General features: G+C 44.2%; 1 protein-coding gene across 1 annotated transcript in view; it reads left to right on the top strand.

Annotated features, from left to right (window-relative positions):
* Nucleotides 1-13,302, top strand: part of ctr9 (CTR9 homolog, Paf1/RNA polymerase II complex component) — a 74,019-nt gene that overhangs the window by 20,863 nt on the left and 39,854 nt on the right. The window contains exons 8-13 of the mRNA XM_038807985.1: nucleotides 2,049-2,156; nucleotides 3,114-3,350; nucleotides 3,456-3,545; nucleotides 7,673-7,801; nucleotides 8,104-8,287; nucleotides 9,801-9,889. Coding sequence (XP_038663913.1) covers nucleotides 2,049-2,156; nucleotides 3,114-3,350; nucleotides 3,456-3,545; nucleotides 7,673-7,801; nucleotides 8,104-8,287; nucleotides 9,801-9,889 — 837 coding nt within the window. The remainder of the gene's footprint in view (nucleotides 1-2,048; nucleotides 2,157-3,113; nucleotides 3,351-3,455; nucleotides 3,546-7,672; nucleotides 7,802-8,103; nucleotides 8,288-9,800; nucleotides 9,890-13,302) is intronic.

Below are 13,302 nucleotides of genomic sequence, written 5' to 3'. Positions count from 1 at the left end.
CTCTCAGGGCAAATTTGACCTTTTCCAATTTTATAAATCCCGCCATGTCACTGATCCAGGTCTCCACGCTTGGGGGCCTTGCGTCCTTCCATTGTAACAGAATCCTTCGACGGGCTACTAGGGACGCAAAGGCCAGGACACCGGCCTCTTTCGCCTCCTGCACTCCCGGCTCTACCGCAACTCCAAAAATCGCGAGTCCCCACCCTGGTTTGACCCTGGATCCAACCACCCTCGACACCGTCCCCGCCACCCCCTTCCAGAATTCTTCCAGTGCTGGGCATGCCCAGAACATATGGGCGTGGTTCGCTGGACTCCCCGAACATCTGGTGCACCTGTCCTCACCCCCAAAGAACCTACTCATCCTAGTCCCGGACATGTGGGCCCGGTGCAGCACCTTAAATTGGATGAGACTAAGCCTCGCACATGAGGAGGAAGAGTTGACTCTCTCCAAGGCATCCGCCCAAGTCCCGCCCTCTATCTGCTCCCCGAGTTCCTCCTCCCATTTAGCCTTCAGCTCCTCCACTGACGACTCCTCCACCTCCTGCATTACCTTATAGATGTCAGACACCTTCCCCTCTCCTACCCACACCCCCGAAAGCACTCTGTCCATCGCCCCCTGCGAGGGCAGCAAAGGGAATCCCTCTACCTGTCGCCTAACAAACGCCTTTACCTGCAGGTATCTGAACATGTTCCCTTGGGGAAGGCCAAATTTATCTTCCAGTTCCCCCAGGCCCGCAAACCACCTGCCAATAAACAGGTCCCTCAGTTTGCTGATGCCCGCCCTTTGTCACCCCCTGAATCCCCCATCCGTGTTCCCCGGGATGAACCGATGGTTGCCACCCAGTGGAGCCTCCATCGAGCCCCCTGTTTCCCCCCGATACCGTCTCCACTGTCCCCAGATTCTTAAGGTCGCCGCCACCACCGGGCTCGTGGTAAACCTCTTAGGGGAGAGCGGCAACGGTGCCGTTACCATGGCACCCAGGCTCGTACCTCTACATGACGCCATCTCCATTCTTTTCCACGCCGCCCCTTCCCCCTCCATCACCCATTTACGCACCATTGACACATTGGCTGCCCAATAGTACCCCAGAAGGTTGGGCAGCGCCAGCCCGCCTCTATCCCTTCCTCGCTCCAGGAACACCCTTTTCACTCTCTGAGTCCCATGTGCCCACACAAAGCTCAAAATACTGCTGGTCACTCTCCTAAAGAAGGCCCTGGGGATAAATATGGGCAGGCACTGAAAGAGGAACAAGAACCTCGGAAGCACCGTCATTTTGACGGACTGTACCCTCCCCGCCAACGACAATTGCAGCGTGTCCCACCTCTTGAACTCCTCCTCCATCTGATCTACAAGTCTGGTGAAGTTATGCTTGTGAAGAGTCCCCCAGTCCCTGGCCACCTGCACCCCCAGGTACCTAAAGCTCTCCCCTGCCCGCCTAAGCGGGAGCCTACCAATTCCTTCCTCTATATTTCTTTTTTGATGGGTCTTTGTTTTGAGCTATCTCAGTTTGTGTCTTGATGTTGTCTTGATGTTGTATCGAGTGGTTCAAGAGGTTTAGAGGATTCTTAAGAATGAGCGAGAGAGCTAAAAGGTTTATGCTGTGGGATATTTTTGAGACACAGTTTAAAATAAACTTTTTCAATAAAAATTATACCTCCAGTTTTCCAGGAGTAACAGTTTAGACTTTTTTATAAATTATTTGTGATAATAGATATGTTTGATTCTAATTCCTTCTTGGGCTAAAAGTGCTCTCCAGATTTTTTGTCTCAATGCCACATGGGTGTATTCCATGGAATTTTTAGAGCTACATTGAAGTTTAAAACCACATTCCAGCTAATTTACAGATTTCTCAAATTGCTGGTACTAACAAACCTTTTGAGGGCTTAAAAACTGTCCTTTATAAACTTCCAGGTCCCCTCTGAAATCCAAACCAGCAAATAGGAAGAAATAAATACCAGTGTTTAAATTAGCCTTGGGTAACTGGTTTGTATAAGCATTACAGTACCATGGACTTTTTCTTAATTCTAAATTTTCTGTTCCTTTTTAGGATTACAGCAAAGTACAGCACCTAGCTCTTCATGCCTTCCATAACACCGAGGTGGAGGCAATGCAGGCGGAAAGCTGCTATCAGTTGGCCAGATCCTTCCATGTCCAGGTGAGTTAGCATAGTCTTTAAATCCAACTAGGGTGTTCTGTATCATACTGGTTTACAATAGAGAAATCCCCTTGTTTCGACTGAGATATTAACGAACGGGAAGATAGGAAAAGTAGGAGGCCATGAATCTTCTTGAGCCTGTTTCATCATTCAATTAGATCTGTATCTTAACTCCATTTACCTGCCTTGGTTCTGCGTTCCTTAATACTCTTACCCAACAAATCTCTCTAATTGTAGTTTCAGGGTTGGAAATTGTCTTAAGTGATCAGGAAAGGTTGAAATAATCCTGGCTTGTTTTTATTGAAGAGGAGGCTTTGAGGCAGCTCTTATCTTCCAGCTTGTAAAGGCCATCAATCAAATTTTGATGAGATGAATGGTTCACTATGATGCAAGGTTGAAGGTGTGGAGGCACAAGTTTAAAAACTAGACAGCTGATGCGCTTTTTGCATATAGAGATGCAGGATTGTGGTCAAAGATATCAAAAGGCCAGTGAAGTTGGCATTATAAATGGGCTCAATCAACAATTTGACACCTTTAGTCAGAAGAGAGATGAGTAGATTTGGTTGCAATTAATAGAACAATAGGAAAGAGATTCATTGGACCTAATGGGCCTTAGAGTTTGTAACAGTTCTAGTGGCAATCATAAAAGACTGGGTGGAAACGTGAGATGATTTTTCTCTGATTAAAGAATTAGGTTGACTGGCCCCTCTCCACAACATCTAACTTCCGTGAATCGTTGGTCAGGTCTGTTCTCCCTTTTTTCTGAACCAAGGTGAGGTTCATTTATCCATGCACCACACTTTATAACTAATATAGAAACCGTGGTTCAGTTTCGGCACATAATTGCAAATTCAAAGACCCCTTCGCACTGGGTTCTGGTGTACCTGGAACGTCAGATAAGCTTGGAATCTTCCATTGCTGGCAGCATAAATGTACTTTGTTATTTTGTACCCACAGGGTGATTATGACCAGGCTTTCCAGTACTACTATCAAGCCACGCAGTTTGCTTCTACCACGTTCGTCCTGCCTTTCTTTGGCCTTGGGCAGATGTACATTTATCGAGGGGACAAGGAGAATGCAGCCCAGTGCTTTGAGAAGGTTCTCAAGGCCTATCCCAACAATTATGAAACTATGAAAATTCTAGGTTCCCTTTATGCCACCTCAGATGAGCAGGAAAAGAGAGAAGTTGCAAAGGTACACCGCTTGCCGTTGTTAACTTTCCCAGCTTAACTGTGAACTTGTTTTGGTATGTCACTTAATAGTTGCAAAACTCGTAAAATGTATCTTCTTATTTCCTAGGGACATCTAAAGAAAGTGACTGAACAGTATCCCGATGACGTGGAGGCCTGGATTGAACTGGCTCAGATCCTTGAACAATCGGATATTCAGGTACAGAAGCAAAATACTGTTCATGATTCAAACCTGAAATAACAGAAAAGGCTGGGAGACGGTCAACACAACATGATCTATGGAGAGAGAAGGAAAGTTGACATTTTACATCTTTCATCAGAAGTGACAGATATAACAGATTTTAAGCTAATACAGAGGCTGGGAAGGTTGCGGGAGGAGGAAAGAGCAAAAGGGAGCGATTTGTGGGAGGGTGCAAGGCAGAAGAGGTTAAATGAAAAAATGAATGATGGGGGCAAGGCAAAAGAAGATGTATCAGTTGGACATGTAAATAACAATGGCAGAATTATCACCAACAGCTGCTATCCAAAAAAATGCGAGTGGTGTTTATGATCTGAAGTTACTGAGGTCAATGATAGATTATCTGCTTCAATTATTTAATTATTTGTTCTTGGGATGTGAGCGTCAGAGACTAGACCAGCATTTATTGGTCATTTTAAATTATACTCGAGAAGGTGGTGGTAAGCTACCTTCTTGAGCCGCTGTAGCCCATATGGTGTAGAAAAACCCACAGTTCTGTTTGGGAGGGAGTTCCAGGGTTTTGCGTTGTGTGTGGCATGGAGGGGGAATTGCAGGTGGTGGTATTCCTGTACACCTGCTGCTCTTGTCCTTCTAGATGGTAACGGTCACGAGTTTGGATGATCCTGTCAAATGAGCCTTGGAGAGTTGTTACAGTGCATCTTGTAATACGAGTACGCGTTGCTGCCACTATGTTTGATGGTGGAGGAAATGAATGTTTAAGGTGCTGGATCAGTTGCCAAATAAATGGGCTTCTTTGTCCTGAATGGTGTTGAGTTTTTTGAGTGTTATTGGAGTTGCTCTCATCCAGGCAAGTGGAGAGTATTTCGTCACACTCTTAACTTGTGCCTTGTAGATGGTCGCCAGGCTTTGGGGAGTCGGGAATTGTGTTACTTGCTGCAGAATTCCCTGATTCTTGTAGGTGCAGCATTTATATGACTGGTCCAGTTCAGTTTCTGATCAATGGTAACCCACATTATGTTAATAGTGAAAGATTCAGCAACGGTAATGTGGCATGGTGGCATAGTGATTGACACTGCCATCTCACAGGACTAGGGACCAAGGTTTGATTCTGGCCTTGGTTGACTGTGTGGAGTTTACACGTTTCCCATGTATCAGCATGAGTTTCCTCTGGGTGCTCCAGTTTCCTCCCACAGACCAAAGATGTGCAAGTTAGGTGGACTGGCCATGCTAAATTGCCCCTTGATATGCAGGTTAGGTGGATTGGCCATGCTTTATTACCCCTTACTGTCCAAAATGTGCAAGTCAGGTGGACTGGCCATGATCAATGCATGGGATTATGGGGATAGGGAGTGCAAGTGGGCCTAGATAGAGTGCTGTTTTGGAGGGCCGGTGCAGACTCAATTGCCAAATGGCCTCCTCCTGCACTGTAGGATTCTATGAATGACAAGGGGAGATGAGTAGATTCTGTCTTGTAGATGATCATTGTCTGACACTTATGTGACACAAATGTTACTTGCCACTAATCAGGCCAAGCCTGAATGCTGTCCAGGTTTTGCTGCTTTTGGAAATGGACTGCTTCAGTATCTGAGGGGACGTGAATGGTGCTGAACATTGTGTAACCATTAGCAAACATCCCTACTTCTGGCCTTATGATGGAGGGAAGGTCATTGGTGAAGCAGCTGAAGATAATTGGGCCTAGGACACTGCCCTAACGATATGTTGCTGAGACTGAAATGATTGACCTCCAACAACCATAATCATCTTTTAATAATAATCTTTATTAGTGTCACAAGTAGGCTTACATTAACACTGCAATGAAGTTACTGTGAAAATCCCCTAGTCACCACACTCCTGCGCCTGTTAGGGAACACCGAGAATGAATTCAGAATGTCCAATTCACCTAACAGGTACATCTTTCGGGACTTGTGGGAGGAACCGGAGCACCCGGAGGAAATCCATGCAGACACGAGGAGAATGTGCAGACAGTGACCCAAGCCAGGAATCAAACTAGGGTCGCTGGCGCTGTGAAGCAAAAGTGCTAACCACTGTGCTACCGTGCCGCCCTACTAATATGACTCCCAACTCTTTAAAAGATTTCTTCACCAGCATCTTCCAACTCCACGCCCTCTGCCACCTGGGACTTGCTAACAGCACCATGGGTGTGTATCACATGGACTGCAGCGATTCAAAATGGCTGCACACCACCACCTCAAGAAGAGTTGGGGATGATGCTGAACTTGCCAATGATGCCCACATTCCCTTGATTGAAAAAGGATCAGTTACTTGTGCCTGCTTAGTGCAGAAAATTGAGCACATGATGGCAGTGAAAGGAAACCAGTAACAGAACTGCCATAAAGCCTTGACATCAGAGTGCTTTAGTCAGGAAGGGTAGACCTCTCCAAGTTTGATGTCTGTTATGCATTTGCACATTTCATTAGTCTGTCTATTTCCTCCTAAAGTCCTCTATTATCCTCCTCACATTTCCACGTTTTGTGTCAGCTCCAAACTTTGCAATTATGTCCTCTACACCGAAGCCCAAGTTTTTTATTTGCTCAAAATTGAGATCAGATGTTGGATGGAATTTCAGACAACGGATAGTACCAGACATAGTATCAATGACACAGACATTATGGGATGTCAAAGCGCAGTTGAATGGAGAACCTGGTATTAGCAGGATGGGATTTAATGGACCAAATGGCCTTTCTACATCCTTGGCTTTTCTTGTATTCTTTTATTGTGATGAATGTAGGAATTCCAGATAGATTGTCTTATATATATTTGGTGCAGTAAGGGTTAGTGTGTGTATGACTGCTGCAGTAGTGTTTTTTAAAATTTTGGATTGCAAGACAGTTGGGCTTTTTGGGAGCCAGAGGTGCATTAGATCATTGTAAAAGCTTGGGCTAAAGGTTTTTTGTTTGGATTAAGAGGTTCCCTGGGGAGTAGATAGTTGGAGGCATTGTGTTTCAGGTTGGTAAGATAATGTAATTAATTGGAGCAGCTAGCGTACCAGGCATTTTGCAAAAAAGCAGTTTAGTTTTTGAATGGGATGTGAACAGAAGCCAAGCATCTGTTCTCAGTATAATTCAGTTAAAGATCTTCTGTAGACAAACTGGCAGTTTATTTCCAAGCAGTTCAGTTAGTTCCTGGAAGTCAAACCATGAAGACAGTTTTCGAAGACTTCACTCGAGATCCTGCATTGTTCTGACAAGATTCAGGACTATCTCTTAAAACAGTCTCAAAGAACGTCTCATAAGCAAGTATGCCTGGATCTGCTAACTGTATTTGAAAGTGGATGTTGACCTGAGATGGGTTTGTTTAAGTGGAAATGGATATAGCATAAGGGTATTGTTTTCATCGTAATATTAAGCACCAAGGGTAATTGTAAGTTATTTTTTTGTGTGATGTTAAAGAATCTTAATGCTGTGTCAGTAATAAAGTTTGTTTTAATACTACCGGGCAGCATGGTGGAGCAGTGGTTAGCACTGCTGCCTCAAGGCACCAAGGACCCGGGTTCAGTCCCAGCCCTGGGTCACTGTCCGTGTGAAGTTTGCAGATTCTCCTTGTGTCTGCATGGATGTCACCTCCACAACCCAAAGATGTGCAGGGTAGGTGGATTGGCAATGCTAAATTGCTCCTTAATTAGAAAGTGTTTTTTTAAATAATTTTTTAAAAGTTTGTTTTAATATGCCATATCTCTATTTTGCGTGAAATCATTCCTTTTAAATTTAGAGTACCTAAAAATAATTTTTTTTCCAATTTAAGGGCGATTTAGCGTGGCCAATCCAACTAACCTGCACATCTTTGGGTTGTGGGGGTGAAACCCACGCAGACGCGGGGAGAGTGTGCAAACTCCACCCGGACAGTGACCCAGAGCTGGGATTCGAACCCGAGTCCTCAGCGCGCAGTCCCGGTGCTAACCACTGCGCCACCGTGCTGCCTGTGAAATCATTCCTGAAGCGAGGAATCCTTTCCTCACAGTCTTGCAAAATTAAAATAAAATATTGGGATTTCTGCCCAGTATCCAAGCTACTGTTGTGGTCTGGTTCGGGATTGTACTAGTATGCACTTGAGCCTCTTGTTGGCAGAGCTGCATTTAATGATGGGACCCTGTTGAATTTTGTTTACAGGGGGCACTGTCGGCCTATGGGACAGCCACGCGTATCCTCCAGGAGAAGGTGCAGGCTGACGTTCCTCCTGAAATCCTCAACAATGTTGGGGCACTTCACTTCCGACTTGGAAACTTGGGAGAAGCCAAGGTAACCTTCAAACATTTAATCAATCTGTTTTCCATTTTGCCCGTAGCATTTTGATAACTATCATAACATAATGTATAATTCCACTTTCCTTGCTCCTTTCTTTGCCCTTCCTCTACTTCTCCTCTCCTTGCTCTCCCTTTTTCTTCATTCCCCCGCTTCCCCTCTTCCCTGTCTCTTCCCTCTCATTGCCTTCTGTTTTTATAGTAGCTGCCACCTACTTCATACTATACATCTTGGCCCCTTCAACCCACTGGCCTCTGCTTTCTATTTTGTGAATAAAATTATTTGCCCTTTTGTGGTAGAAATACTTCCTGGCATCACTCGAACGTGCCAAGGCTGAAGCGGAGCATGATGAGCATTACTACAATGCAATCTCAGTCACCACCTCATATAACCTGGCCAGGCTTTACGAGGCCCTGTGTGAATACCATGAAGCAGAAATATTATACAAGAATGTTTTAAGAGAACATCCAAATTACGTAGACTGTAAGTAAAACCACTGTGCTAATTATTCCTTGGGGGAATATGACACTTTACGTATTTGGTCACGGTTGGGGGTGAATCTCTGGCTTTTAATCCTGGTTGATAGGTTTTGAATCATGTTCATACAGTGAAACCACGTTGCTGGCAGAAGACTGGTGTCTTATTTAACTGGCATGAGATTGTGACCTTGAGACGATGGCAAGTGATTTGAGAAAAAAGGAAGAGAAAGATGACCTCAGGATATCCCCAAGCCCTTACAGCCAATGAAGCACTCTTGATCTGTAATACTATTGTAATGTAACAAACGCAACATCTAATTCACACCCAGCAAACTCCCACAAACACCAGTGAGGTAAATAACCAGAGAATCTATTTTTAGTAACATTGGTAGGGGGATCATTATTTGCCCCCTGAGGTAGCCTCAGCAAAACACTCATTATACCTAATCTGTTACCAGCAATTCAATAAGAAGGCCCAAAACAGTGGAGAGAACTCCCTTGCACTTCTTTCAATAGTGTCATGCAATATCTGTCTATTGAACTAATAAACCAGAGAACATGAAATCAGACCGCACCATCAGTTTGGGAATTTGCATTTAAATTTTTTAAATTGGGATGTGTAAAAATTCCTTCAGGGAAGGAAACCACTGTCCTTACCCATTCTGGGTCTATCCCACACCAACAGGCTTAACTCTTAACTGTCCCCTGAAGTAGCCTCAACAAAACACTCATCATACCTAATCTGTTACCAGCAATTCAATAAGAACGCCCACCATCAACTTCTAAGTAAAGATGACAAGGAATGGACAATCAATGCTGGCCTTGCCAACAACACTGTCAATCAGAGAATTAACTTTAAATAGTATGATAGAGGCATTGAGCGGGATTTTCTGCACAACCCACCATTGGCTGGCAACGGGATCTTCTGGTCCCACTGTTGAATGCACCTCTTGCCGCAGGGAAACCCGCGGTTGGAGTGTGCCATCAGAAAGACTGGAAGATCCCACCGGTGTGAGCAGCTGTAATGTCCAAGCCATTGTTCACGTGTGGAATAGTCTTTTAAGTGTTTAAGGGCTGGGTGAAATTTTTATGCTTACAAAAATGCATATCTGTTGGCTTGCTTGGCACTGTGACCTCCCAGAATTTGTAATGAGTTCTTGAAATTAACACTTGTGTTCCTGAAGTAAGTATGGAAACTTCATTTGCAAGTGCCTTGCAGAAGTGTTTTGAAATCTCTTAAATTCAGTTTAATGTTTGTAGAGAACTAGTTTTTAAAGGTTGTACAGTGTTGGGTAAGGATGTATTAATATCATAGAGCTGATTGTATTCAAAGTTGAAATAATTCTTCCAACTTCTAGCTTTGTAATGTTTGGCCACATAAGGGTAACACAGGGCAGGAGCTCTCTTCCCCTTGTGGTTATTCCGCAACAGTGGTTCCTTCACAAATCCAAACTTCATTGTAGCATATGCCAAATTGGGAAGATTTTATATACTGTCTTTTTTCTCTGAACAAACAGGTTACCTACGCTTGGGCTGCATGGCAAGAGACAAGGGGAATTTTTATGAAGCCTCCGATTGGTTTAAAGAAGCTTTACAAATCAACCAGGTTGGTGCAGGTGAAATTCAGAAAGGACTTTCACAAAGCAAGTTATTCGGGTAGCTGACCGAAAGCTTGGTCAATTAGATTATTTTTAAGGAAAAACTTAAAGGAGCAAAGCAGAGAGGTTTAGAAAAGGAATTTCAGAGCCAGGGCCTAGGCATTTGAAGGCATGATTGCCAGTGGTGGAGCATTGAAAATCAGGAGTGTACAAGAAACCAGAATTGGAAGAGCATGGAGATCTGGAGGAGGTTAGAGAGATGAGGAGAGGTGAAGGCTTTGGAAGCATTTGAAAACCAAAATTTTAAAACATTTTCATAACCTCACTAACACCATCTACTCCCACAAGTAAACACACGTAGAAACATGCATAGAAAATAGAAGCAGGGAATTCCATTCAGCCCTTGAAACCTGCTCCGCCATTCATTATGATCATGGCTGATCATCAAGTTCAGTACCCTGATCCCGCTTTACCCTCATATCCCTTGATTCCTTTAGCCACAAGAGCTATATCTAATTCCTTCTTGAAATTACACAATGTTTTGGCCTCAACTACGTTTTGTGCACACAATATTCCAGGTGTGGCCTCAACAATGCCCTATACAATAGCAGTAAAACATCCTTATTCCTACTCAAATCCTCTCGCTATGAAGGCCAATATACAATTTGCCTTCTTTACTGCCTGCTGTACCTTCACGCTTTCAGCGACTGATGCACAAGTGCACCTAGGTCTCGTTGAGTATCTGTCTCCCAATTTACACCCATTCATCGGGTATACAGCACTGAAACAGGTCATTTAGTCAGTGCTTATGCTGCACTCGCTGGCAATAATTTTCAAGTCCTCTCTGGCCATAGGAGAGGTGCCGGAGGACTGGAGGGTAGCCAATGTGGTACCATTATTCAAGAAGGGAGAAAGGGATAAACCAGGAAACTTAAAGGCCAGTCAGTCGAACCTAAGTGGTATGGAAACTATTGGGAGCAATTCTGAGTGACAAAATTAATCTGCATCTGGAGAGGCTGGGATTAATCGAAAACAGTCAGGGTGGTTTTGTTAAGAGGAGGCCATGTCTGACCAACTTGATTGAACTTTCTGAAGCAGTGACCAGGTGTGTAGATGATGGCAATGCATTTGACGTGGTCTATTTGGACTTCAGCAAGGCTTTTGATAAGGTCCCACATGGGAAACTGATAGCGAAGGTAAAATCTCATGAGATCCAAGGACATTTGGCAAATTGAATCCAGAATTGGCTGAATGGCAGGGAGTAAAGGGTGATCGTTGAGGATTGTTTTTCTGACTGGAAATTGTGTCCAGTGGGATCCCTCAGGGATCAGAGTTGGGACTCTTGCTGTTTGTGATTTATATAAATGATTTAGACTTGAATGTAGGATGGTTGATCAGTAAATTCACGGATGATGCAAAAATTGGTGGGGTGGTAAATCGTGAAGAGGATAGACTTAGATTACAGGAGGGTATAGACGGGCTCGTCAGATGGGCTGATCAGTGGCAAATGGAACTCAATATGGAGAAGTGTGAGGTGATGCACCTGGGCATGGAAAACAAGGCAAGGGAATACATGATGAATGGCAGGACATTGGGAAGCACTGAGGAGCAGAGGGACCTTGGTTTGCACGTACACTGGTCCCTTAAGGTAGCAGCGTAAGTGGATAAAGTGGTTAAGGCATATGGTATGTACATGCCTTTAATAGCCAAGGCATAGCGTTTAAGAGCAGCGATGTTATGCTAGAACTGTATAAAACTTTGGTTAGGCCACAACTAAAGTGTTGTGCGCAGTTCTGGAACCTATAGTATAGGAGGGATGAGATAGCACTGGAAAGGGTGCAGAGGAGGTTTACCAGGATGTTACCTGGGTTGGAGAATTCTAGTTATGAAGAGAGTTGAATAGAGTTTGGAGCAGACATGATTGAGATGTGTAAAATTATAAGGAGTATAGATAAGAGTAGACCAAAAGAAACATTTCTCCTTGGTGGAGGGACCAATGACCAGGGGACATAGATTTACAGTAAGGGGCTGGAGGTTTACAGGGAATGTGAGGAAAAACGTTTTCACCCAGAGGGCGGTGGGAGTCTGGACCTTGCTGCCTGAAAGGCTGGTGGAGGCAGGAACCCTCACAATATTTAACAAGTATTTAGATGTACATTTTCAATGCCAAGGCTTAGAAGGCTATGGGCCAACTGCTGGAAAATGGGATTAGAATAGTTAGGTGGTTGTTTTGACCAATGTAGGAGCGGTGGGCCAAACGGCCTTTTCTCTGCTGTGAACCTCTATGAAACTATAGCATATAAACAAGCTGCTCAACTCCAACAAGCCCCTGCCAGTGTTTATACTGCATAAGAGCCTCATCTCACCATATTTGCATATCCTTCTGTTCCTACTCGTGTTGATCTAGCTTCTCCTTAATTGCACCTCACTACCTGTTGTGGTAGTGGGTTCCACATTTTCACCACTCGCAAAATAAATTCTGCTGAATTCGGTTATGATTTTATTAGTGATTATTTTATAATTATGGCACTTAGTTTTGGTCTTAACCGCCATACTGTCCTTACATCTATCTTACAAAACCCCTTTCTAAGTTTTCACATTTGTGGTAGACCGTGATTGCTGGTCAAGGTTTCCTTATGCCCTGAGCCTTACCCAGTGCTATATGACTCGTGTTAACCCTGGTTTTTATTTCTCTGTCACACTGATCCCAATAATCACTTTCAGGCCGTCTCATTCTGGTTGTTTCAGTTTTGCAGGTTCTAAAAAGTACTTAACACGGTGCCACGTGTCAGAAAGTTTGGAAATGGAAGCCGTACTATTGCCCATACTGTACTGAAGATATGTGCCATATACTCGCCCTATAGTTGAGTCAGGGTGAAATGTTTTGCGCATCCTTCGTTCAGCACCTTCCAATATCTGCGTACAGTGACCATCTGGAAATTTGCTGCAGTGTAGCAAATTCTTGCTCCAGTTATTCCTTACTTGATTTACTGATACCACACAGACCAGCACACAAACACATGCACACACAAACTATATATTTTTTTAATATATTTTATTCCAAACGTAAACAATAACAACAAAACCACATTCCAACAAAACAGTTCCCCTTCCCTCCCCATCCTCCCGTCCCCGTGACAAACAACTCCTCAAATATCGTCACGAACGGCCTCCACGGTACCTCCAAGCCCTTTTCTTTTTTTTTTTAAATTTAGAGTACCCAATTATTTTTTCCAATTAAGGGGCAATTCAGAGTGACCAATCTACCTATCCTGCACATCTTTGGGTTGTGGGGGTGAAACCCACGCAGACACGGGGAGAATGTGCAAACTCCACACGGACAGTGACCCAGGGCCGGGATTCGAACCCGGGTCCTCAGCGCCGTAGGCAGCAATGCTAACCACTGTGCCACCGTGCTGCC

Source organism: Scyliorhinus canicula, chromosome 9, assembly GCF_902713615.1.
Source record: "Scyliorhinus canicula chromosome 9, sScyCan1.1, whole genome shotgun sequence".
Classification (NCBI taxonomy): Eukaryota; Metazoa; Chordata; class Chondrichthyes; order Carcharhiniformes; family Scyliorhinidae; genus Scyliorhinus; species Scyliorhinus canicula.
Note: the sequence above shows the minus strand (reverse complement) of the source record. Positions and strands in the feature narration are given on the sequence as shown.